Source organism: Arachis duranensis, chromosome 2 (genome assembly GCF_000817695.3).
Source record: "Arachis duranensis cultivar V14167 chromosome 2, aradu.V14167.gnm2.J7QH, whole genome shotgun sequence".
NCBI classification, from domain to species: Eukaryota; Viridiplantae; Streptophyta; class Magnoliopsida; order Fabales; family Fabaceae; genus Arachis; species Arachis duranensis.
The window spans coordinates 16,678,644-16,703,884 of NC_029773.3; the positions used below are offsets into that span (position 1 = coordinate 16,678,644).

Consider the following 25,241-nt stretch of genomic DNA (forward strand, 5'->3'; position numbering starts at 1 on the left):
AAGTCATGATTTACTGCTTTCTTTACTTTTCAGCACCCAGCCCCCTTTACGTTTGCTGCAATTTACATTTCTTGTTCTTTAAGCTTCTGTCAATTTAATTCCTGCAAGTGAGATCTGCTGTAATTTACATTCCTTGCTCTTTACGTTTCTGCCCATTTACTTTCTACAACTTTAAATTTCTTGTCATTTACATTCTGTTGCTTCAATTTTCACTTAATTCACCAATGTTAGCTTGACTAAACTAATCACCCACTAAAGTTGCTTGATCCATCAATTCCTGTGGGATCGACCTCACTCTAAGTGAGTTTTACTACTTGATGCAACCCGGTACACTTGCCGGTGAGTTTTGTGGGGAATCGTTTTTCCACCCATCAGTCATTCACGTTGCTTAATGTCGCTTCTTCGTGGGTTAACAAACTTTTTCCTTTGCTTCTCTCTTGATATTCTTCCATCTCCACCATGACCTTGTCAAATGCTCGGTGCAAAATTCCGGTCAACTCTTCAGACTCAGATGCAAATTCACATATATTGTGTGACCGAAACACCAATTCGTCAAATCTCTTACTTCTTGGCCCCAGTAGAGGTTCATCTTGACTACTCTTGATGTGTGTATGCCTCCTCTTTGTGTTCTTGCTCCAACGTTCCAATATGTATTTCGGTGCCACGTTATCCACTCGCTCAAAGCTTAGGACGCTTAGGGAATGGAGGCACAATATGCCCCTAGACTCAAACAGCAAGCAATGGCACTTTACATCTCGTGATACTGCGTCGTAGGTGACGACAAACTTGTTGAATGTGGAGTTGGATACCTGCTCTATGACTTCATATGTTGTGAAACCTAGGGTGGTATGCATTGATCTGTGATACAGCTTACTTTACCTCTGAATTGAGTTTGAACTTTCCTGAACTTCTCATGGGTATATACATGCTGAAACTGTGCCTTTATTGTTGATTTTGTTGAACACGGTATCACGGTGTGAAAATCTGCAGCATCGAATTCTCTCACTGCTTGCTCTCTACTTGCTAGACAATTGTCGTATTGCTTCACGAATTGTCTCAAGGAGCTATTCCGTGTGATGAACTTGTTGAAAAATGAATGCATGCTCTCACTCCTTTGCGTGCTTCTCATCCCGGTCCAAAAGTGGTGATCCAAGTAAACCGGAATCCATATATGCCGATCCTCGTACAGCTCTGCAAACCAAACTGAACCCATAAGGTCTGGTGAACCGAAAACAGTGCATGCTTTGGGAAAAAAACATATGAGCATAAAAATAATTCGAATTGAAATCTCAATTACCTGAAAGCCACTTGTTGCCTCCGAGGCCATACTTTCTAAGGAAATCGATCCAGTTTCTGTCAAATGCTTCTTTTGTGTACGAGTTCCAAACAACATGGCTCATCTCTTGTTCAATTTTGTTGTGTCCCTTGTAGCCATTTAATTTGCTTGGGATCTTCTTCATAATGTGCCAGATGCACCAGCGATGAATTGTTGTTAGCATGCACAGCTCAATTGCCCTTTGAATCGATGCGCATTGATCAGTAACAATACCTTTTGGTGCCTTCCCTCCCATGCAATGTAGCCAACACTCAAATAGCCATTTGAATGATTGGATGTCCTCATTTTTCATCAGCGTGCATCCAAGAAGTGTCGACTAGCCGTAGTGATTCATGCCCACAAAAGAACCTAAAACCAAATTGTATCTGCATAAATAACAAGCACACAGTGGTGAACCGAAATATATACACTCACTGAACATCAAAAATGTATTTGAAAGAACCGAATACCTGTTTGTGGTATAGGTGGTGTCAAATGAAACTACGTCTCCGAAATAATCAAATGCAGCCCTGCTTCTTGCATCAGCCCAGAATGCATGTTTAATGCAATGATCGCCTTCAAGGTTGAGCTCAAAGAAGAAATTTTGGTTCTTCTCTTTCATTCTTACTAGGTACTTCTCAAATTCTTTGGCATCGTCTTCTTCGAAAATATTCCATACTTTCCTTGTGATGTAATTCCTAACGTCTTTTTCTATAAAACCTAGTTCACGGCGGCTGCCAGCTGCTGCCACAAATGATTGGTAAGTTTTGTTCGGTCTGATTCTGGCTTCCTCGTGGGTTTCAATGGTGCGACGCACGAACATGCTAAGCTTCCTGTGTTGTTTGAGCATCTCAGCCTGGTCTGGACAACAAGGATGTGAGTGATTCAAAACAACTTTGGAAATTGTCCAAACACTAACATCCTTCATTATGTGTACGTAAATTCTGGCCGGACAATTTTACCCAGCCAAAGGGTTTGTCTTCAAAGTTGGAGATATCTTTGATTTCCACCTCCCCTCTCTGGTACATACAATTAGTTGATTCTTAATCTTGTCTCCGTCTCAAGTTGTGTTCCTTATTTTGGTAGAAAAACCGGCAAGTTTGGAATAATATTTGTAGAACTTTCCAGCTTCTTCTAGTGTCTTGAAAATCATTCCCACCTTTGGGACAAATTTTTCATCCACAACACAGCTGGTCTGTACGGTGAACTGAAATCTTAGTTATGGTGAACCAAAATCTTAATTACGGTGAAACAATTATATAGTGCTTGGGGAACAAAACAGAATATATTCGTCTAATTTTTTTTAGGCTCCTTTCTGCATACCGAACCGAACACATGCACATGCTTAAACAACTCTTTAGTACTTACCGAACCGAAAAGTTACTCACACTTATTCACACTCATAGTTACTCACAGTTACATATTATCAATTCAATTCAATTCAATTCAGATATAGATCACCTCAGTCCATTCAATTCACTTCAAATAATATTAGCAATTTCATTCCATTGAATTCGATTCAAAATTCAATAATCCAAACCTCATCAAATTGATGCATTCCAGAAGAATTATCGAAATCACACTCATTCAACTGATTTGAAATTGATTCATTTATTGTTTTAATTCAAAATTGCAGATTGAAGAAGAAAAAGAAGAAGAAGATGAACGACAAAGTTAATTACGTTGAAGTCAATCCAGATTCATAATGTAGAGAAGAAAAATGTGAATAAAGGAGAACAACGAATTTAATTACGTTGAAGAAGAACGGGAAAAAGGTTTACGTTATATGGAAAGGTTTACGTTGAGAAAGGTTTAGGTTGAGAAAAGTTGATCATGCAAAATAAGGATTACATTATATACGTTATATGAGGCGCGTGTAAAACAAATGAATGTGTGGATCGAGAAAAATGCGTGAAGTGAAAAGTACTTGGATACCATCCATGTAATTTTTACATGGATGTAGAGCTTTTCCATTAAAATAATAAGGAACAACATAATTTAGTAGCAAAGAGAATATATAAACACAACAAAGACTCAAATTTTTACAATTATGCTATGAATATAAGAAAAAGAGAATATAAGGTGAATTATTTTAAATATAGTTATTTTGAATACACAAATTCTGAGTTACATTTTCTATATATTGGATATAATGACCCTTAAGTAACTTGATACATATCTCGAATATATCCAAAATATGTTCAGTTTGTCAAAAGAGCCCGATTTTGAGTACACTCCAGATCAATGTATTCAAATTCTTTTCATATCTAATACATGCATAATCATCTTTATACCCACTATATTTGAAATGTACCTCGAATCTAAGCATGCATATTAATAAATAAAAAATTCCTCAAAATAAATCAAGATATCTTAAATTTCTTTTTTAAAATGAAAAAAAGCAACGCAACAAAATATGCAAAGAACCGTTGAAGCAAAAAATGTCCCATAAAGTCCTGTCTGTCCATCATAATTCATAAACAAAAATTAAAAAAATATTCATTTATTGCGAATCACTGAATAATTGTCCATTTAATTCAAATTAACACAACGCAGCACTATATTCTCCTTCTCTTCCCTTCATTCACTCTCTCTCACACATTCATTCTTTCGTTCATTCCCTGTTCCAATCTTTCACACATTCATTCGTTCGTTCGTTCGTTGATTTGTTCGTTTTGTGGAAATCATTTCTTCAGAATTCGAAAAAGGTTCCTCCTTTTCTCGCTTGTGATTTCATAATTGCTTCAAACATATATCCCCATCTAGATTTTTCTTTCAAGAGCTGTTCTAAGATGCATAATCTGATTAACATGATAATTATTTCCACATAACAGCGATTTTGATTTTAAAATTTTCATCTAATCTGATTTTTTATTTATTTATTGGGAGAATTTGACAACTTCTTCCAAACAAAGTCTGCATCTTATTAAGGGAATGATGCCATGCCTAGTGAAATTGAACATTTTGTACCTTTGTGTTGGGTTTGATAATGTTCCTTTATAAAATGTTAATAATTTTGAAATATGTTGTTGGATTAAGCAGGTAGGGTATTGACAATGATGGTTGTTATGGCTCTCTAACAAGAGAGTAGGGGTTTGATTAAGGTTTTGGTGTTGAAGTAGATGATTAGTTGTGGGGGATGTGGAAGGTTCTTGCGAGGAGTTCTGGAGCTACTGAGTTGAATGACTTCTATCCTATTAGACCGGAATGCCAAGCCGACGCTCCAGCTCCTCGTTTTAAGCCAAGGGTGAGAGTTCTTTTTGTGCTTTAGCTCATGCTGCTGAATTTTGTTTGATAAGATTTGCACATCAATTGAATGAGTTATGTGCAAAAGAAAGAGTTATGTTGTTTGTATATCTAATTCCAAGCCTGGAAAATAAGAGTTTGATTGTTAGAGTAGGGATCATAGCAAAAGTTTATTTCTGGTAGAATGGATCTCAGTATGGTGTACGAAGAGATATGTGTCCAGAAAACATATCGTCAACTAAATTTAGTTATTTTGAGTAGTGACTATACTAGTTTTGCGACACTCGGTTAGATGATATGCAACTCATTGAAACTTGTACAAGGTAGAAAGATCAAAGTTTGCTTTTTGTGACATCTGTAGCTTACCCCACGTAGGGAATTTTTAGATTTTTACATAGCTTGATATGTCTAACCGATCCCAACTAGTCGAATAAGGCTTAGCTGTCATTGTCATTGTATATAATATAGATGCTTTTCAGTATTATTGTTGCAATTTTCATATATTTGAAAGTTTACGTAAAAGGCTTTTGTGATTTATACGCTGCACTTTTGTTTTGGCACAGGCTGGCAAAACTCTAAGTCAAAGAAGATGGAATTCATCATTCGATGCAGAAGGTCACTTGAACATTGCCAAAGTGCTTAGACGAATCCAGCGCGGGGTAATCTATATTTTCTATCTCGATGCTGGTCACATGATGGAATCTGTTAATAGTGACATTTTTTCTTTTGGTTTCTACCTGTGTGGTTGCTCTGAATTTGCGGATTTGTCATTGATGATTTGCATTTAACAACATGGTGACCTAATAGATTGTTGGCGGTAGCTATATTAATGAGAAGGGTTAGTTTATAAATTATTCACTTCAAAGTGCCTTAGACATTGTTCTCTGTGAAACAAATACCGTATGATGATGATCTATGATAACAGTCTGATCTGCACTTATCGTTATCACTATTCAGGATTCTCTCTCTCTCTCTCTCTCTCTCTCTCTCTCTCTCTCTCTCTCTCTCTCTCCTTTTTCATTTGTGCTTATTGCTACCCATATCTACTTCTATGAATCATGTAGGGTGTCCATCCTTCAATCAAAGGGGAAGTATGGGAGTTCTTGCTAGGTTGCTATGATCCTAACAGTACATTTGATGAACGGACGGAGCTCAAGAACCGTCGAAGGTATATTATAGTTGAAGCATATCTCTGTAGAATTAAAAAAATCATGGGTTATTCTAACAGTAAAGCTCAAATTTGTTCTCTGAAGATAAGCATGACGTCCAATTTTTCCTTTAAATATACCTTCTGTAATCTTTTAGAGGACTGTTTTGAGTGTTTTCTCATAAATACTGCTCATTGCCATACGTCATTGGCCAATGCAACCGTCCTCTAGTTGTCATTGTGAGCATGACTTCCCTTTTATTGCTGTTACTAGTGTTTCCTGTCATTTTTGTCACTCCCTGTTTCCTATCACCATTATAGTGCTCATATACAATTATTGGCCAAATGTTCATATCATGCCATTCTAATCAAAATTGTGAAATGAAAATTGTTACCACTTGGGTGAACCTTTTGTCTGTTATTTTTATTCTTCGTGCCACATAATCTATGAACAAAAGTGTTATTGTTTTGTAACTTTGGCGCCTATAATTTCTAGAATGTATCAACTTGAGATTGGGTAGCTACTGATGTTTCCCCTCTACTCTATGTTGGTCTTTCTAAATGCAAAATGGTGCTTGTTTAAATGTTTTAGGGTGTAAACCCTACATCTTCTCACCATTTGTTCTCTCTCTCTCTCTTTACTGAAATTAAACAACATGAGTAAATAAAATCATTTATAAATTGATTATGCAGGGGACAGTATGATATGTGGAAAGCAGAATGTCAAAGGATGGTTCCAATGATTGGTAGCGGAAAATTTATTACAACACCCCTCATCGATGAGGATGGCCAACCAATAGATAAATCTTTGATAGGTGTCCAACCTTCAAATAAGAAAGTTTTGCAGTGGATGCAAGTGTTACATCAGATTGGTATGTATACACTGCTGCACATTAGTGGATACATATTTCCATTCTGCTTTATTTAGTTTAAATCTACAAATTTCAAATTTTGAGCTTCACTAAAGATTAAAGCTCGTGCCTATTAACTCTTCTTTTGCAATCATAAAATCAGTGGCATGTAAATTTCCTTCATAAATATAAATATCATTAATGTAACACCTGAAGAAATTATTTACAAAATAATGAATTAAATATGTAATGATGAAAATGGTACAACCTGGCTTACATAGCATATAACTTATACTGACAATGATAAGTCATTAACACAGGGTGGTAAGCAACCTTGATCCTTGGACAAGAATGCAACTTCTAATCCAAGGAAAGATACTTCATACCTCATAACCTTATGCTTCCTTGTATCGTGAACTATTCCTATGGGCCAAACATGTGGGTTACCTGGTGATCTCATGAAAAGGGGGAAAACTTTGAGATGTTACTTTAAAGCAGATATGCAACCTGCTCGTCTATCAAAACTTTCATGAAAAAGCAATGGCTGCATATAATTTTCACTACCCAAAATGATAACCTGTTAATAAAAGTCTGAGAATTCATCAAAATTGACTAGGAACCTGCACGTTTATGTCTTAGATAAGGAGTTTTAAGTCAGAATGTCTTGTGCATTAATTCTGACTTCTGAGGGTGATTGCATATGTTCCATGATGTTCTCATGAAAAGGGCATCATATAATAGTTTCATAATTTAACGCTGTTTTTTTCTTCTTAAGAAAGCTTGTTTTATAAATAATTTATTTATCATAATAGCATCTGTGATGACAAATTTGTATTGTAGGCCTGGATGTTAATCGAACTGATCGAGCACTTGTCTTTTATGAGAGTGAAGCTAATCAAGCAAAACTTTGGGATGTTCTATCAGTTTATGCATGGTTGGATGATGATATTGGTTATGTGCAAGGTGAGACTCTCTCTTTTAAATTTTCAAATGATGAGTTGAAAGAGCTCCAAAAATGGGACATCCTAAAGGGACCACATTTACTTTGCAGGAATGAATGATATATGCTCACCTTTGATTATTCTCATCGAGAACGAAGCAGATAGCTATTGGTGCTTTGATCGTGCAATGCGAAGGATGGTATGCTAGATGTACTGAACAATAAAATTTCCTTAACATGCTAGTTCTAGGTGTTTCTTGTATCGGTAATTGATATGTAGCAATACAACCTTGTGTTCCTGAGGAATTATTTAACTAAAAAGATTTGTCAAAAGCTTTGTTTGTGTTTGAATCCTCTCAGGAAAGTGACTGTCATGTTCACAGTTCCACCGTTTCTTTCATTATTCTAAAAAAAAATGTTCAAAAGATAAAAATCAGTGGTAGAGATGTGAATATGACAAGGTCATGTACTCATGTTCATGTTGACCATGAGAGGATAATTATCGTTTTTTAATGGAGCTAGAATTGTGCTTGATAGGTGTTCCGAGGGTTACCTGAAACTGTTAGGTCGATCTCGGATGAGATCTGTGGTGGCGGCCGGAGCTGATACGTCCGACTTGTTGGAGGCGCAAAGGATCAGCCACATCAGCACCACCACCGCCTCCAACAAGTCGGACGTATCAGCTCCGACCGCCACCACAGATCTCATCCGAGATCGACCTAACAGTTTCAGGTAACCCTCGGAACAATAGGCATGCCAATTTGGTGATATTATTCACAAAACTTGTATATTGTCACACATCTAGTAGTTTTAGATAACTAGAGATAACAAGAGACATGGATGAGATTGAAAGTGATTCCCAAGGAGTAGTGACCTATTTCTTGTTGTAATGATGTTGTCCTTTTTGTAGAAATTCAACTGATACAGTTGATCATTGTATTACTACATTTGGTTCTAATGAAGAATTACTTATTACTCACCAAGTTATCATTTAGTTGTTTGCTGTAGTTTATTGTTTTCTTTTCGAAGATTGAAAATGTTTAATCCCAATCAATTCATATTTTGGTGTTTTCCCCTGCTGTTGTTTTCCCAACAGAGAGAGAACTTCAGGACCAGTGCAAGTTCAATGGGGGTGCAATCTCAGTTGGCTACGCTCTCACAGATAATGAAAACAGTTGATCCTAAACTTCACGAACACCTTGGTCAGTAAAACTTCTTTGGCCAGCTTCTAATACGTCACAAGATAGTTCTATAGTTTAGATTCTTCTATCTTTTTAATTTATACTAGAAGCAGTCTCAAATGCTCCAAGTGGTGTGAATAATTTTCAATTAAATAGTGAATCTTTTTGGTAAAGAATTCTTTTTTCTTTGTTAATCGTGTTTAGAGGTAGCTTGATGATAGATACTTGTACATATACCTGCACTTGTGTCCATGAAAATTCATACTGTAGCAGTTTGTGGCCCCTCCCAGTGGGAAGTATCCTGAAAGCTTGCAATCATAAAGGAAAAAGCGTCTCTATAAATATGCAAGAAAAAATCCTTAAGCTTCATCTCTTTTTATTTCACAGAGGATTTAGATGGTGGAGAGTATCTATTTGCATTTCGCATGCTGATGGTTCTTTTTCGAAGAGAATTTTCTTTCGCAGATACTTTGTATCTTTGGGAGGTAAGGATAAAATGCTATTAACAATATTAATTTCATTGATAAATAAACTCGTTTATACGTAGATGAGCCATCATTTTTCTACTATCTTGATGAGATTGAGTTTGGAGCTTATTTTGGCTTCAAATTGATAGCTCAATTTATGACATAACATAGATTGTTTCCAGTTGATCTGGGGAATGGAATACAATCCAAACATCTTTGCAAAATACGAAGAGCCAGAACGAGCTAAAGCAAATGCCTCTCCACAAACACTAAGTGACAAGATTTTGAAGCAATATGGAAAATTTGAGAGAAAAAATGTGAAGACCGGCAATGCAGAAGAAAGTAGTGCACTAGCTGTTTTCGTTGTTGCAAGTGTGCTAGAAATCAAGCATAGGCGGATTTTGAATGAGGCCAAGGGCGTTGATGACGTTGTCCAGGTTTGTCTTCTTTCAAATGCATGTGCCAAAAATATAAAAAAGCATGTGAGGAGGCATTGAAAATTCAGAAGAAGTACCTGAGCAAGGTAATTTGCATTCTCTATCTCCTCTAGTTATTTCAGGAACATCAGAGAATGCTTTTACTCTAGCAGCAAATATGTGGATCTTGATTTTGATTTTGCCATTGCCACTTTGTTTCTACTCTATTCACTTACAAAAATGCTCAATTTTATTTTTTTATATTTTTCTGTGTTTATGCAAATGAATAAGAACAAGATTTTGTTGTTTTAATTATTTCTTTGCAAAAAGCTTGGAAACAAAATATACAATGAAAGCAATGTGTTTATGTTATAATACGAGAGTTTAATTTTGATGTACTATCAATGTAAAACAGTTTTACACATACATCCAATTACATAACTCTGCATTAGCAAAAATAACTATCTTTTACATTAACAGCGTGAATGGTAATCCAAAAGAAATGATGTGATTGGATGACTATATAAAACGTTTTACACTGTCAGTGCATCAAAATTGAACTCATAATACCAATGAACTTATAAAAATATAGACAATGAAACAAGCCCTTAATAACTCTTTTTCCACTTTGTCCCCCTGGGCCCCCCTCCTCCCCCTACATGAGATTGTTATGTTTGTAGAATCTTAACCGTTCAAAAATCTCCAATGACATGCACGACTTAATAATCTTGAATGGTTGATATTTAATGAACATGTTAGCCCTCAACACAAAAGAGGTCCATATCCTATCTTTGGCATAAGATTCTTCTTACATACATTATTGGATCGCTTTTGCTACAACCATGATTTTTGGCTCAAAACAAGAAACCAAACATGCTATGACCTTGCTACTGAAACATTCCATGTAAACTATCTTGTGACACATACAGAAAATGCGTTCAAATTTTTTTTGGTCCCGGGACACAAATTTTCTGTCCTTCCTTGGGAGGACAGTATGACTAAACAGGAGTCAGAAATTTCGGTCTCTTTCTCTGTCTCCGGTATCTCGCCGTCTTTGGTATTTGTGTCCCTGAAACAAAACATCTTTCTAGTTTCCGACACAATACTTTGTCTTCATACAAAATCTGAGTTTTTCATTGGTTGTTCATGCAGGCCCAAGGCAAGAAGTGACAGAGCCATAGAGACAATGGTACATTTTCTCTAACTATTTGGTTGGCAGCTGTGGTTAACATGATCTTGAGGTTTCAGCTTAGCCCCTATCCCCTTTTCTTTTTTTTTCTTTTTTTCTTTCCTCCCATTTTTCTTTTACCCTCTAGTGATGGCTGTAGTTCCATGCTTCTCCAGTGTTGATCCTTGGAAATGAAGTACTAAGTACAAACGCCACAAGATCTAGAGACCCAGAAAACATCACCTTCAGATTTTGTGCATGGGCCTGGCAAAAATACTTTTATTATTATTTCTTTTTCTTCAACAACTAAATTAGTATCTATTGTATTACTAATCTTAAAATAAGTTCATTCTGTTAGGAACAAAAATTAAATTAAAAAAAAAAAGAGAGAGAAAATGTTAGGTATGCTTTTGGTTTTAGCCAGGAACCAAAAAGTGTACTTCAAATGTACTTTTTTATTCGATAAATATTTTTCATAATAAAAAGATTTGAGTAAAAATAGGCCCAAATTCATTTGCATTCAAAGTCACCCATGATAAGAGAGTGGTTTTCTTTATTTATTTTTGTGAAATTTTGATATTGTTTTTAATTTAAAAAAATAAGATTAAGCTAATATATGTTTTAAAAACACATGTTAAAGTTATTATTTAAAAAAGCTTTTATAAAAAAAGATGCATTCAAATCTTCAGTATATTTGTTGGAATGGGAGTGGAGTAAGATTAGAGTTGGAATTATATTAGGTTAGGTAAGAGGATAATTTGGATATATTTAATGATTTTTTTAGGATTCGGTTAGTTTTGTTAAGAAAAATTCATCTTTTCATGAGTATAAGGTTAATTTTAATTTTTGTGGATAAATTTATTAGCATTCTGAACATTTATAAATAGAAATAATAGTTTATCTTAAAAAATTAAAAACTTACAACAATAATAATCTTAACAAGCGTTCTTGTTCAACTTTATTTTAATAAAAGGTATCATATTAAGTTTAACCTAGCACTATGTTTAAGAAGATTAAAATTTTTTAAAAAATAGTTGAAACAACAAAGCATACTATTATCATTGTTGGGATAAACGTTAATTTTGTTCCCAATATTTAGAGATAGTTTTAAATTTGTCTCTAATACTTTTTTTAAATCTATTTTTACCTTAAGTAATTTAAAAATATTTTTTAATGTTTTCCATTCAATAATCAAAATTCAAATTACCAGAAAAGGGCTTAACATCAAGGTTAAAGTGTGACTTTAATGATGTATAGGCACCACAAATAGAGATTGTTTGCCTCGTTCTTTCGAGGTGAATTATATGGTAAAAATGTAAGTTTACAGATTTTTTCTTTAATAGAATGAAAGAGAGATTAATAAAGGTAGGACTCACATTTTGAATAATAATAAAACAATAAAAAATAACTATAAAAGAAATTATATTCTCTCTCTATACCACTCCATTCTGTACAATAAAGTGTCCATTCTTTCAAAATAAAAACCTAATGATTGGATTTCAATTATATTTTCTTGACATCGATAATCTATAATATAACAGTCATATGTTCATGACATTCACACAAGACTGTCACGTGCACACATTAATGTTGTTGGGTTTTGGACTTCTTTTTTACGAGGAATAAAAACTTAAAATATTTTAGTCTATAATTACTCTTAATTGTGAGTGAAGTCATTGACGTTGAGTTAAAGTGAAGTAAGAGAGAGATCTTATTAGCAAGAACAAGTAAACACGTGAGAGAATAGAAAACAAAAAGTTATTTTCACACGTACACAAAATTGGCACTGTAAATTTTTTCCTTGCAGATTTGTTAACTATTGGCCCAAATTCAAATTTATACAGTGCATTCTAGACATCTGATTCTTCACTTTGACCATTCAAATTTTCGAAATGAGGTCTGTGGTTGGAGTTATAAGCCACGCAGCAGCAAGTGTTTTATCATATTTTATTTTCTTGGTTATTGTTTGTAAATTTTGATACTTAGGTTGATTAGTTTGTTGTATGTACGTTTTGTATAGTGATTTATGATTCTTTTGTATTCTATTTTGATTATAGTAAAACTATTTCTTTGGATTTGGTGACTGGTACCTCTTATATTGAGGAAGATTTTCTATGTTAAGATCTTAATGTATTTTTGTCTCTATTTTCAGATATCCTGTGCAATTCTGCTATTATTTAGTGAATATTGTAGTTTCTCTTATTTTTATAAATAGAAAATTGTGTGTTTTATCTTTTATCAAATATATGATTGTTGTTTCGGGACTTACCTAGAACCGGATAGTTGGGCTTGAATTAAAGGCTCAAACGATGAGGAAACGTAGACTTCAACTAGCTTTGTGTCTGGGAGCCGTCGTCCGAGGTGATTGTATGTGTATTGGCGATGGGGGTTGGTATCTGCAAGGATACTCCGATACCTAAGTCAGCAAGGAGATAAGTAGGTTTTTGTATCTTGGAACTTTTCATACCTGAGGAGTGTTAGTGTATTTATAGGTGATGAGCCAATAACCACCGTTGGAGTAATTCCACTATTAGTGGTGGATAACCGTCCCTTTATCTTAGGGTTGTTGAGATATCTCTTCTAAAAGTGGGTGAGAGGTTTTAGGAGGCAGTTACTTATTTGAATAAGTATATCTGCCAGCTCATGTCGAATCCGACCTCTTTTGGGGAAGTTGAGTGAGCGGTAAATGCCATCCCTTTGGATTGGGCCTTTTTAACTTAGTTAGGCCTGGCTATTGCATTGGGTTAGGGTATGAACAATGCCCCTACTTGAGTCCGATCTCTTTAGTTATGAGTTGGATTCGAGTGTTAATTGAACTTGGGTATGCTCAAGTTGGTGTTTCTTTCCAAGTCGAAAACCGATGTGATTTTAGTTTTGAAATTGACGTGATTTTGAAGTTCTTCAACTGTCGCATCTAATCAAACGTCGCGTCCGTTCGGTTCTTGCATTTACATGTGGGGGGTAGTTACATTGGTAAGACGCGTCCTCTTAATGACTGCGTCGTTTTACTGTTATGCCCCTACTGTACTATAAATTTCTTTTCCTCTTCTTTCTTTCTTTTCTTTCATTGGTTTTCTGAGAACTACTTCGCTCCTTCGTTCTTTTCCTCACTCACAGGATTCTCGTGCTCTCTTTCATTGGAGTGTTTGCCTTTCTATCTTCCTCTTTGCAAAAGGTTAGTTCTTTGCACCCTTTTTCGCCTTTTATATGAGATAATGCGTGTTTTGAGAGTGGGGTCCGTTTGTACTGTTTGTAGTAGGAATATTTTTGTATTTTCTCTTTTGCAAAGATCTCTTTTACTATGACTACTATTTGCTCTTGCCTTCTGTTTTGAAAAAGAACTTTTTCATTATGAACTGATTTTTTTATGACCTCTTTTTTTATCATTTTCACATACATTTTTTCCTTTTCAAGAAATGTCTTTCCAAATTCCTGAAGTCCTTCTGAGATAGGTAGATGCTTCCGTTCTTTCTGAGAGCCTTTAGTAGAAACCGTCTTCATAACTGAACTCAGGAAACACCATAGGGTCTGTAACCTCGACGGTGACGAACCCAAATATGAGTTGGTAGCCCGCAATCCTGAGGACCGAGTTTGCTGTGGGAGGAATAATGATACTGACCCCTACTTTATTTTTATGTATGACTGTCTTTTTACCCGTTTAGGGGTTACCTTGCCTTTTTCTGACTTTGAAGTAGAGGTCCTGTCCCACTGTAGGGTAGCTCCTTCCCAACTTCATCCCAATTCCTGGGGTTTCATGAAGATTTACCAGCTTGTCAGCCGAGAGCTTGACCTTCCGATTTCTTTAAAGATCTTTTTCTATCTTTTTCATTTGACCAAGCCTTTCAGTAAACAAAATAAACAACAATAGGTGTAACACCCTACCACACAGAGTCTTATGCTTAAGTCATAAAACAGAGGTGGTGAGGTATTACGATCTCTAAAATAAAATTTAGTACGTATAGTATTACAAGAATGTTCATAACTAGGAGCCTTTGAAAAAGTGGGTAAATCAAAACCGATAAATCAAAAGCGCAACACTCCGATCGATAACGTAAATGAACAGTTAAAGATCAAACTAAAGCGAAGAGATATACAAAGGAGTGCCAAAATACATATATCAAGACTCGGGACTCGGCTTGCGGAGATAACCGGCCCGAGCATACAGTATACATACATATATAGTAAGGAAATCCTAAAAGACAACCCAAAAGACAATATACAAATCCTGTTTCTCCAAAATAACCTCTAAGAGGAGTAAATACAAGATACATATATAGTGGAAAATATAAGTATCTAAACAAGTATGTAAGATCAAATAAAATCTCAATAGCTAAGGATCTCTGCCAAAAAGGAAGTCTCCAGCATGCCTCAGCAAGGAGCCTCACATCCTGCATCTGAAAACCACAAAATCCGCATGGGTGAGAATCGGAGGTTCTCAGCATGGTAACAGTGCCCAAATATCTAACATGTAATGTCCTGGGAAAGCCGAAGGCAATCGTAGGACTTCCAAATCATAATCAAAGCGCATAAACATGCTAAACCATAAGAATGTAAATAGGCGACTAACTTAAGGATCTCCGGTCTAACTATATATATATATATCTCCTTTCCAAATCCTGCAAACCTCCCAACCGCCAACAGTAAAATAAATGCACACACAAGTATATCAAGCAAGGAAATGTACAAATAGGAAGCAGATAGGACAATTAAGCAAGTAGCAAATAATGATGCAGTCAATTAGGCAATCCAGACAAATCACATCTAATGCATATGATGCATGCCTGTCCTAGTGGCTGATGAGTCTCATCTGTCGGTTATAAAGCTAGCCCGACAAGTCCCGGTAGCTAACCGTTGGACTGTCCCTCTGTCGTGCATCCCCAACTCGAGTTATCTCATAACATAAGCATAATACATAATCCAACACCTTTACTGGTGTATATTTACGGGGCGAGCTCATCCGGAACTGTCACAGTGTCCGGCCATACTTACGACATAGGGTCAGCAGAGTATCGAGTCTCCACCTGGAGCACGTGGTGGCTAGCCACTGCTTTCACCCAAAAAAACTCGTATCTCAGATAGGTGGAGTGCAACGATAATAATAATCATCAATTCAGCATATATGCATTTAATCACAGCCATACATTAATATTTATCTCATCCATTCCGGCTTACCAATCATAATACATGATCAGCCATAATCACCATCATACACTACCATTCAGCTCATAACATGCTCAGCCATACAGTTCATCTCATATACAGCACTCCACCACCTTCCTCAACAACTCATACCATCATCATTCATCATATTCATCATAACATCCCTTTTCCTCCTCCACAAGTTACCCCTTCCCTAGCCTTCTCTCAATCTCTAGGCATTTTAAGATCAAATTAAAACTTAAGGGATGAAATTGGGGGTTTATAAGTGTGAAATAACATTCCGGAAGGTTACGAGCTTGTTGGGAATGTGAAGAGCTTGAAAATAAAATTTTAGAAAAGAACTGGGTCGCGTGCAAATGGCCATCCACGCGATCGCGTCACTCACGCGACCGCGTCACCCAGATTTTTGGCAAAATTCATTTAAACAGAGAGTTGTGCAAACGCGAGGCTGCACTCGTGCCACTAGCACAAATCGAGTCACGCGATCGCGTGACCCACGCGTCCGCGTCACCTAACCTTATCGCGCACCACGCGACCGCGTCCCTCACGCGTCCGCGTTGCCTGCGCCGCACAACTTATTCAGATCCGCGCCAATTATCTCATCTTTTCTTTTCTAATCCTAATTTCTTCTTTCTCTCTCCTTTGTCACTCTCTTTTTCTTCTTCTCATCCTTTTTCACTTCCATTTTATTTTATTTGCATATTTCATCCATCGCATTTTAATTTTGTGCATATTTTTATTTTTCTTTTCTAAATTCATTATTTTTCCTTTGGTGTTGAATTTTCTTATTTAACTGTTGCATCTTCTCTTGAATTATTTTGGGTGCTTAGTGACTTGTTTTATTCTGGTTAGGTAATATTAATTAAATCAATGCCAATCTTTTGTACCTGTATTCCTTTTGCATTGACATGAATTTATATTATCTCTCCTTACCGACACTCTCTCCCCTTTGTTGCAAATTTTTGCACTCTTGATTTGCCCTGTACTTCTACTGTTCCCTCACTTACATGTTGTAGCTACTATGTAATTGAGACCCTCATTATTTGGCATTAACCCAGCCATATTCTATTTATGTTCTTATCTTTATTTCTGGGTTACTTTTCTTCTTTTTCTCTTCTTTCAGGATGGCCACCGAGGAAGGGAAAGGGAACGCTTCTAACTGGGGAGATCTATAGAGAAAGACATCAGTTGGAGCAGCCCGTCCACTTGTACATCTTAGCATGCACCGAGGACGGTGCAATCTTTAAGTGTGGGGAGGTCGATATCGATCTCCATGGGTTAGTTACTCTTCTATCTCAACACCAATGGTTTATTTTCCTTGTTAGTTGTTGCATTTGCATGTTTGATTGCATGATTATTTGATTTTGTGCATATTTTACCACTTGGTTGAAATAATATTTTCTTTTTCAAGAAACCTTTTAAAGTATTTCACTAATTTGAATAAATTTTTTTGTTAAACTTGTTTGAAGAAATATTATATTGGAACATGGTTTAGAGCTCGAACACACAAAACCTGTGAGATTTTTGAGCTTAATTGATTGGTTGCATTTTGTCAACCAATAATTTATTTTTGATGTGTGATTTTCTCTCTAAAATTGTGATCTTTGTCTTGCTTAATTTTATATTTCCATTATTTAATGTATGCATGCACTTATATGATTGAGGCATTTATTTCACTGATCTTACATACCCATATGGCCTTACCTTTCATTATCCCTTGCAAAGCAATGTTGAGCCTATTATACCCCTTTGTTCTTTACTTTAGCACATCATTAACTCTAAGCGGAAAACAATAATTGGTTAGCTTAGATTAGTGAGAGTGCTTATGAATTAAGTATAGGAAAAAGTGGGTTTGGAAACATCTGGTTTGAGAATTGAGTATGTTAGAACTTTTCTGAAAATGTGAAAGAAATGTTTAGGACATGTTCATGCATTCAATAAATTAATCATATGCATTGAGAAAAACAAAAGAAAAAAATAATATATAAATAATAAAGGAAAAAAATGAAAAAAAAAAGAGCAAATAAATAAAAGGGGACAAAATGCCCCAAAGTAGGTGGTGAAAGCAATGCATATGTACTGTACTTAAAATTAGAATGCATGAATATGTGGAAAACATGGTTAATGGACAGTTAGGTTTTGTATTATGATTACATGGATTGTCTAAAGTTAGGTGGAAAGTTTAAGGTAATTAAGGATTCAGATTTTAGTCCACTTGGCCAAATACAATCCTACCTTGACCCTAACCCCATTACAACCCTTAAAAGACCTCTTGATATGTGTATCTATGCATTAAATTTATGTTGATTATTAGATGAAGAGCAGGCCTTAGAAAGCAAGATTAGTAGAGAACTGAGAGATCGAACCTTAAACACTTGAGTGATTAGAGTGTATACACTTTCGGTGAGGGTTCGATGCTCGATTCTTTGTTCCCGGCTTTCATGAGCTATTTTCTTCTGCAAGTTTACTTGTACTTTATTTTGTGATTTGAATTAGTGAAATCCAGTTCATAATTATTCTTGGAGAATTTATTTACTTTTAAACCAAGTAGGGAAAAAGCATTCTGCATTTAGTTGCATTTAGAATAGATTGCATTGCATGAGATTCCACCACTTTAACCTTACCTTACTCTTTATCTTGGATTTAGCATGAGGACATGCTATTGTTTAAGTGTGGGGAGGTTGATAAACCCATATTTTATGATATATTTTGTGCCTAATTTGAGTGATTTATTCGATCCTTCACTCACTTATTCATGTTAATTGCATGGTTTTACTTTCCCTTCCTTATTATGTGATGTATGTGAAAAACATGTTTCCTATGCTTTAAAATTAATTATTTTAATTATCCCTTTTATTACCATTCGATGCCGTGATTCGTGTGTTGAGTAATTTCAGATCTTCTAAGGCAAGAATGACTTAAAGGATGGAAAGGAAACATACAAAAATGGAAGGAAAGTATAAAACGGAGTTTTTAGAGAAACTGGCAGTGACGCGATCGCGTGGACGACGCGGCCGCGTGCCAGTGCGAAGAGAGCGCGACGCGAACGCGTGACTGACGCTATCGCGCGCCTTAAGCGAAACGTATATGATGCGGACGCATGACTGACGCGACCGCGTGACACGAAAAACTCTAAATGACGCGACCACGTGACCCACGCGGACGCGTGACAAAGGCCACGTACCAGAAATCACAGAAAATGCTCCCAGCGATTTCTGAAGCCCTTTTTGGCCCAGATCCAAGTACAGAAAGCACAGATTAGAGGTTATAAAGTGTGGGAATGCATTCATTCAAAGGAGAGCTCGCCAATTTAGTTACTTTCCATGATTTAGATTTAGTTTTGAGGGAGGTTCTCTCCTCTCTCTTTAGGATTAGGATTTAGATTTAGGATTTTTATTCGCTTTCAGGATTATCTTTTTACCAGGTTCAGCATTCCTTTTTAATTACTTGCTTTCTTAATTTGGTTTATGAATTCTTCTATGTTACAGATTATTCCTTTGTTTAATGTTATTTGAGGTATTTCAGTTTATTATTGCTCTCTTTAATTTATGTTACTGTTGCTTCCCATCTGAAGGCATTTTTATTCCAGTAGATTTACTTTTCCCCTTTTGGTCTTGGTTAAGAAATTAGTAACTTAGGAGTTATCAAATTTAACATATTTGATAATTGTTATCTTTGCTAATTGAATTGAACTTCAATAATCCCAATCTTTTCTTAGGAATTAACTAGGATTCGAAGATCAAACTAATTAGTCACTTGACCTTCCCTTGCTCTAGCAAAGGTTAACTAAGTGGAATTAAGGTTCAATTTTCATCATTGTTGATAAGGATAATTAGGCTTGGACTTCCGATCTCTCATACCTTACCAAAAGTTTGCTTTACATTTATTCATTTATTTTAATTGCCATTTAATTTATTTGTCATATTTATTCCTCTTTCTCAACCCCAATTTACAATCTTCATAACCAGTAATAAGAACATACTTCCCTGCAGTTCCTTGAGAAGACGACCCGAGGTTTAATTACTCGGTTATCAATTTATTTAGGGGTTTGTTACGTGTGACAACCAAAACGTTTGCACGAAGTGATTTCTGTTGGTTTAGAATCTATATCTACAACGCGACTATTTTTATAAAATTCTTTACTAGCAAAAATCCTAACGTCAATCTTGCCCCGAGATGGTTGTTGCAGATGCCGTTATGTACTTCATCCAACACTTCTTCTGTTTTAGAAGTTGGGATGCACTTTAACAATGATGTAGATATTCCTCTTTTGTAGAGGACACTTTTCACCAATGTGTAATTACGTGCCTTCCTCCGAATCCTCTTGGCCTCCTTTTGTTCCTCCGGTAAGATCTCGAATTTCAAGTATTCAGTCAGAGGAGTCATCCAACTGAGGTCTAATATGGAAACTTCTAAAACGCCTGATTTGGTATCTACCTTTGTGACTGAAGGTTCTTGGAGAGTTTTTTGGATTAGGCTTCTATTGTTTTCACCAGACTTGGTACTCGACAACTTGGAGAGGGCGTCTGCTCTGCTGTTGAGCTCCCGAGTTATATATCTCACCTCGGTTTTGGAAAATCGCCTAAGATACTCCATAGTTTTTTCTAAGTACCTTTTCATATTTTAGTCTTTAGCCTGGTACTCTCCGTTAATCTGAGAAGTCACGACTTGAGAGTCACTAAAGACTACTACTTTAGTTGTTCCAACTTCTTTAGCTAACTTCAGTCTGGAAATTAGGGCTTCATATTTTGCTTGATTGTTGAAGGTTGGGAACTCAAATTTCAAGGAGACTTCTATTTGAGTTCCTTCCTGGCTAGCCAATATTATGCCTACACCAATTCCGACTTTGTTGGAGGAGCCATCCACATACAACTCCCAAGTTGTGGAGGTCTCCTCTTGATCTTCTGCGTATTCAGCCATGAAGTCGGTGAGGTATTGGGCTTTGATGGCAGTCCAAGTTTCGTACTTCAAGTCAAACTCGGATAGCTCTATAGCCCATTGAACCATTTTGTCCGCAACATCTGTTTTCTGAAGGATTTGCTTTATGGGCTGGTTCATCCGAACTTTCATGGTGTGAGATTGAAAAAAAGGCCGAAGCCTTCTATATGCTACTATCAAGGCGTATGCGAAATTTTCAAGTTTTTGATACTTTAGTTTGGGGCCTTGTAGCACCTTGCTTGCGAAGTAGACAGGATGCTGTCCGACCTCATCCTCTTGTATTAAAGCTAACGCCACGGCCTTCTCTGCAATAGCTAAGTATAACACAAGTTCTTCACCCGCTTTTGGCCGGGTAAGAATTGGAGGTTGGCTCAGGTACCTTTTGAACTCTTAGAATGCCTTCTCGCATTCAATGGTCCATTCAAACTGGCATCCTTTTCTTAGTAATGAAAAAAGTGGTAAGAATCTTAATGCTGATCCTTCCAAGAATCTGGATAAAGCTGCAAGTCGGCCATTCAACTGCTGGACCTCCTTTAAGCAGATCGAACTCTTCGTTTCCAAGACCGCTTTACACTTGTCGGTATTAGCTTCAATCTCCCTTTGTGTTATCATGAATCCTAGAAACTTTTCAGTCTCCAATGCAAAGGTGCACTTATCGGGATTTAGTCTCATCCCGTGTGCTCTTATGGTGGCAAAGGCTTTCGAGAGGTCGTCCAGGAGGCAGGCATCATCCTTACTTTTTACCAGCATGTCGTCTACGTACACCTTCATCAACTTTCCCAAATGAGGTGCAAATACCTTATTCATTAGCCTTCGATAGGTGGCCCCTGCATTTTTTAATCCAAATGGCATGACCACGTAACAATAATTTGCTCTGGGCGTGATGAATGACGTCTTCTCTTGGTCTGGTTGGTACATCAGGATTTGATTATACCCCGAGTAAGGTCCGTGTAGAGGATATGGGTATTTTGGACACGTTGTTAAGGTTCGTGTAGTCGACACACATCCTCTATTTACCATTCTGTTTCTTGACCAGCACCACGTTTGCCAGGCAGGCCAGGTACTTGACTTCTCTGATAAAGCCTGCTTTCAGTAGGGTTTGTACTTGCTCTTCGACTACTTGAGACCGCTCAGCTCCTAGCTTCCATCCTTTTTATTGGACAGGTCGGGATCCCAGATGAACAGCCAATATGTGTGACATGAGTTTGGGATCTATCCCAGGCATGTCGAAAGCTTTCCAGGCAAAAAGATCGGAATTTTGTTGCAGGAGCTGTGTCAGCTTCTGCTTCAGATCTTCTGTTAGACTAGCTCCTATGTTGGTATTCTTTCTGACCTCTTGCCCGATCTGAACTTCCTCAGTATTTCCTCCTGGCTGTGGTCGTAGTTCTTCTTTAACTCGGATTCCTCTGAGCTCAATGGTATTGACTTCTTTGCCTTTACCTCTTAGGTTAAGGCTTTCATTGTAACACTTCCTCGCCAACTTCTGATCTCCTCGGATGGTGGCGATCCCTTCCGGTGTTGGGAACTTCATCCAAAGATGGGGGTAGAAACCACTACTCCCAGCCTATTTAGGGTTGTTCGGCCTATTAGGGCGTTGTAGGCAGAAGCTACATCGACAACAATGAAGTCGATGCTTAAAGTCTTGGATTTCACCCCCTTTCCAGATGGTTTAAACAGAATGTCAGTTGAGCTTCCTTGATTCACCAGAGTTCTATGTAGATGAGCGTTGGTGAGAATCATGGTGATTACTACTGGGTTGTCGTGCCCGGGGACGATACCTTGTCCGTCCTCTTTGGTGAAGGAAATGGTTAGAAGGTCGGGTCCTTCATTCCGGACTTGGTAGACTTCTTTCAAATTCCTTTTTCGAGATGATTTGGTCAGTCCCCCTCCAGCAAACCCTCCCGATGTCATACGAATGTGTCGCTCGGGGGTCTGCGGGGGCGGACTTCTTCGTCCATGACCTTCGTCATCTCTTTTTCTTTTCCCATGATTGTCCGACCTTTCCATGAGATATTTATCTAGCCGACCTTCCCTCACCAGCTTTTCTATCACATTTCTTAGGTCATAACAATCATTAGTGGAGTGGCCATATAATTTATGGTACTCACAGTATTCATTTCGGCTCCCCCCGCCCCTTTTTGTTCTTGATTGGTCGTGGGGGAGGTAGTTTTTCAGTATGACAAATTTTCCTGTAGACGTCGACTAGGGAAACTCGTAGGGGGGTGTAGGAATGATACCTTCTAGGCCTCTCAGATCCGGCTTCTTCTTTTTTCTTGGGCTCTCTATCTTTTTCTTTTGATTGATGGGGGTGCCCTTGTCGCCAGCTGGGTTCTCGTAGCCTGGCGTTTTCTCCCATATTGATGTACTTCTCAGCTCGTTCTTGTACATCACTCAAAGAAGTCGGGTGTCTCTTTGAGATGGACTGGGAGAAGGGTCCTTCTCGGAGTCCGTTGACTAGGCCCATTATCACTGCTTCAGTAGGTAACTCCTGGATTTTCAAGCACTCTTTATTGAACCTTTCCATTTAGTCTCTCAGGGGTTCTCCACCTCCTGTTTCACTCCTAATAGGCTGGGAGAAAGGCTGTCGAACCACTTCATCGCCGCCTTTGTCAAAGTCGTCGAAAAGGCCTTACAACGAGTGGCACCCGACGCGTCGGCTAAATACATCCGACTTTTGAAATTACTGAGGTGATGCTTCGGATCAGTCGTTCTGTCATATAGATCCATGTCGAGGCTTTTAAAGCTTCTAGGAACTTTAGCCCTCATGATATCCTCGATGAATGGATCCTCTTCTCCTAACGAGGTGTCTTCCCGATCTTTGCGGGAATCCTTATTTCGGAGGTTGGATTCCAGCCTCGAGAGCTTTTCTTCAAGCTCTCTTTGTCGCTCAATCTCTTTCCTTAGGCTTCGTTCCGCCTCACGCTGTCGTTCCAACTCCTGTTCTAGTTGCTCAAGTCGACCTTGGTGACCATGCAATAGTCCCATGAGGTCGGCAGAGTGAGGCTGTCCATCTTTTCCAGATTGATGAACTTCAGAGGAGATCCTTTTTTATCCCTGGGTATTGGAGGGACCTTCACCATGCTGTCCCTCCGTTCCTTGTAGGGATATTATTGCTCTATCATTGTTGACCGTGTCTTGGTGCTCTTGTTCAGACTCCGATACGGTGTGTCCATCTTCATGTTGGTCGTCTGCCATCACTGGTTGATCTTCTAGGTCTCCGGCAACAACGCCAATGTTCAGGGGCTTACCTAGAACTAGATGGTTGGGCTTGGATTAAAGGCCCAAACGATGAGGGAACCTGGACTTCGACTAGCTTCGTGCCTGGAAGCCGTCGTCCGAGGTGATTGTATGTGTATTGGCGAATGAGGGTGGTACCTGCAAGGACACTCCGATGCCTAAGTCCACAAGGAGATAAGTAGGTTTTTGTATCTTAGAACTTTTCATACCTGCGAGGTGTTAGTGTATTTATAGGTGATGAGCCAATAACCATCGTTAGAGTAGTTCCACTATTAGTGGTAGATAACCGTCCTTTTATCTTAGGGTTATTGAGATATCTCTTCTAGAAGTGGGTGAGAGATTTTACGAGGCAGTTACTTATTTGAATAAGTGTCATCTGCCAGCTCATGTCAAATCCGACCTCTTTTAGAGAAGTCGGTGAGCAGTAAAGGCCATCCCTTTGGGTTGGGCCTTTTTAACTTAGTTGGGTCTGGCCATTGCATTGGACCAGAGTATGAACAATTGTCATATTAGTATCTTCACTAAAGATGTTCATTTTCAAAGGTATAATAAAAATATATTTAAAATATTAAGAATAAAATAAAAAAAATTAAGAATTAAGGAATTTTTTTAAATTTTTATACTTTATTCTCTTTGTTGCATTTTATAATTATGTTGCTACATCGAGATGAAATGACATTTCTTCTCCCATTTCACTTAATAATATATTTTCTAGAAGGGATAAGTATTGTTTTGATCCCTAATGTTAAGGGTCAGAATCGAAACCGTTTCTAATGTAATTTTTTATTTAGAATCATCCTAAGCGTTTTATTTCATATTAAAATCGTCCTTTTAACTTTTTATGGACAAAAATACTCTTCACTACTATTGGCATTTTTACCACCACCATCATCATTTTTACTACCACCAAATATATCAAATCAGATTCAAGAACACCAAATTAGATTAAACAACATTAAATTCAATAACAAAATCAACACACAATAACAATAAAATCAAAAAGTAACAAATTAAAATTAGAATTAAAAGCAAAGACAGAAGCAAAAGCAGAAGAAGACACAGAAGCCGAAGAAGCAAAAGAAGCAGAAGCAAAAGCTCAAGCAAAAAAAGAGAGGTGGAAGAAGGGGTAACGGGCGGCGAGCCAGTGACCAAGGAGGGAGGAGTCGCCACCGTCA

At 37.3% G+C, this 25,241-nt stretch overlaps 2 protein-coding genes across 2 annotated transcripts; one reads left to right on the forward strand and one right to left on the reverse strand.

Annotated features, from left to right (window-relative positions):
* Positions 1-371: 371 nt before the first annotated feature.
* Positions 372-1,571, reverse strand: LOC107473821 (protein FAR-RED IMPAIRED RESPONSE 1-like). The gene is made up of 3 exons (XM_016093409.1): positions 1,298-1,571; positions 880-1,218; positions 372-838 (listed from the first exon to the last, which is right to left on the reverse strand). Exons 1-3 carry the CDS (start codon positions 1,569-1,571, stop codon positions 372-374), a joined length of 1,080 nt encoding a protein of 359 aa, XP_015948895.1.
* A 2,270-nt stretch (positions 1,572-3,841) lies between these two features.
* On the forward strand, positions 3,842-11,213 carry LOC107473804 (rab GTPase-activating protein 22). The gene is given in 12 exon segments (XM_016093378.3): positions 3,842-4,023; positions 4,358-4,562; positions 5,125-5,220; positions 5,626-5,729; positions 6,402-6,580; positions 7,400-7,522; positions 7,611-7,699; positions 8,596-8,701; positions 9,068-9,165; positions 9,330-9,611; positions 9,614-9,670; positions 10,716-11,213. Coding segments are annotated over 11 exon segments (1,260 nt in total). The 5' UTR covers positions 3,842-4,023; positions 4,358-4,454; the 3' UTR covers positions 10,734-11,213.
* Positions 11,214-25,241: the final 14,028 nt, after the last annotated feature.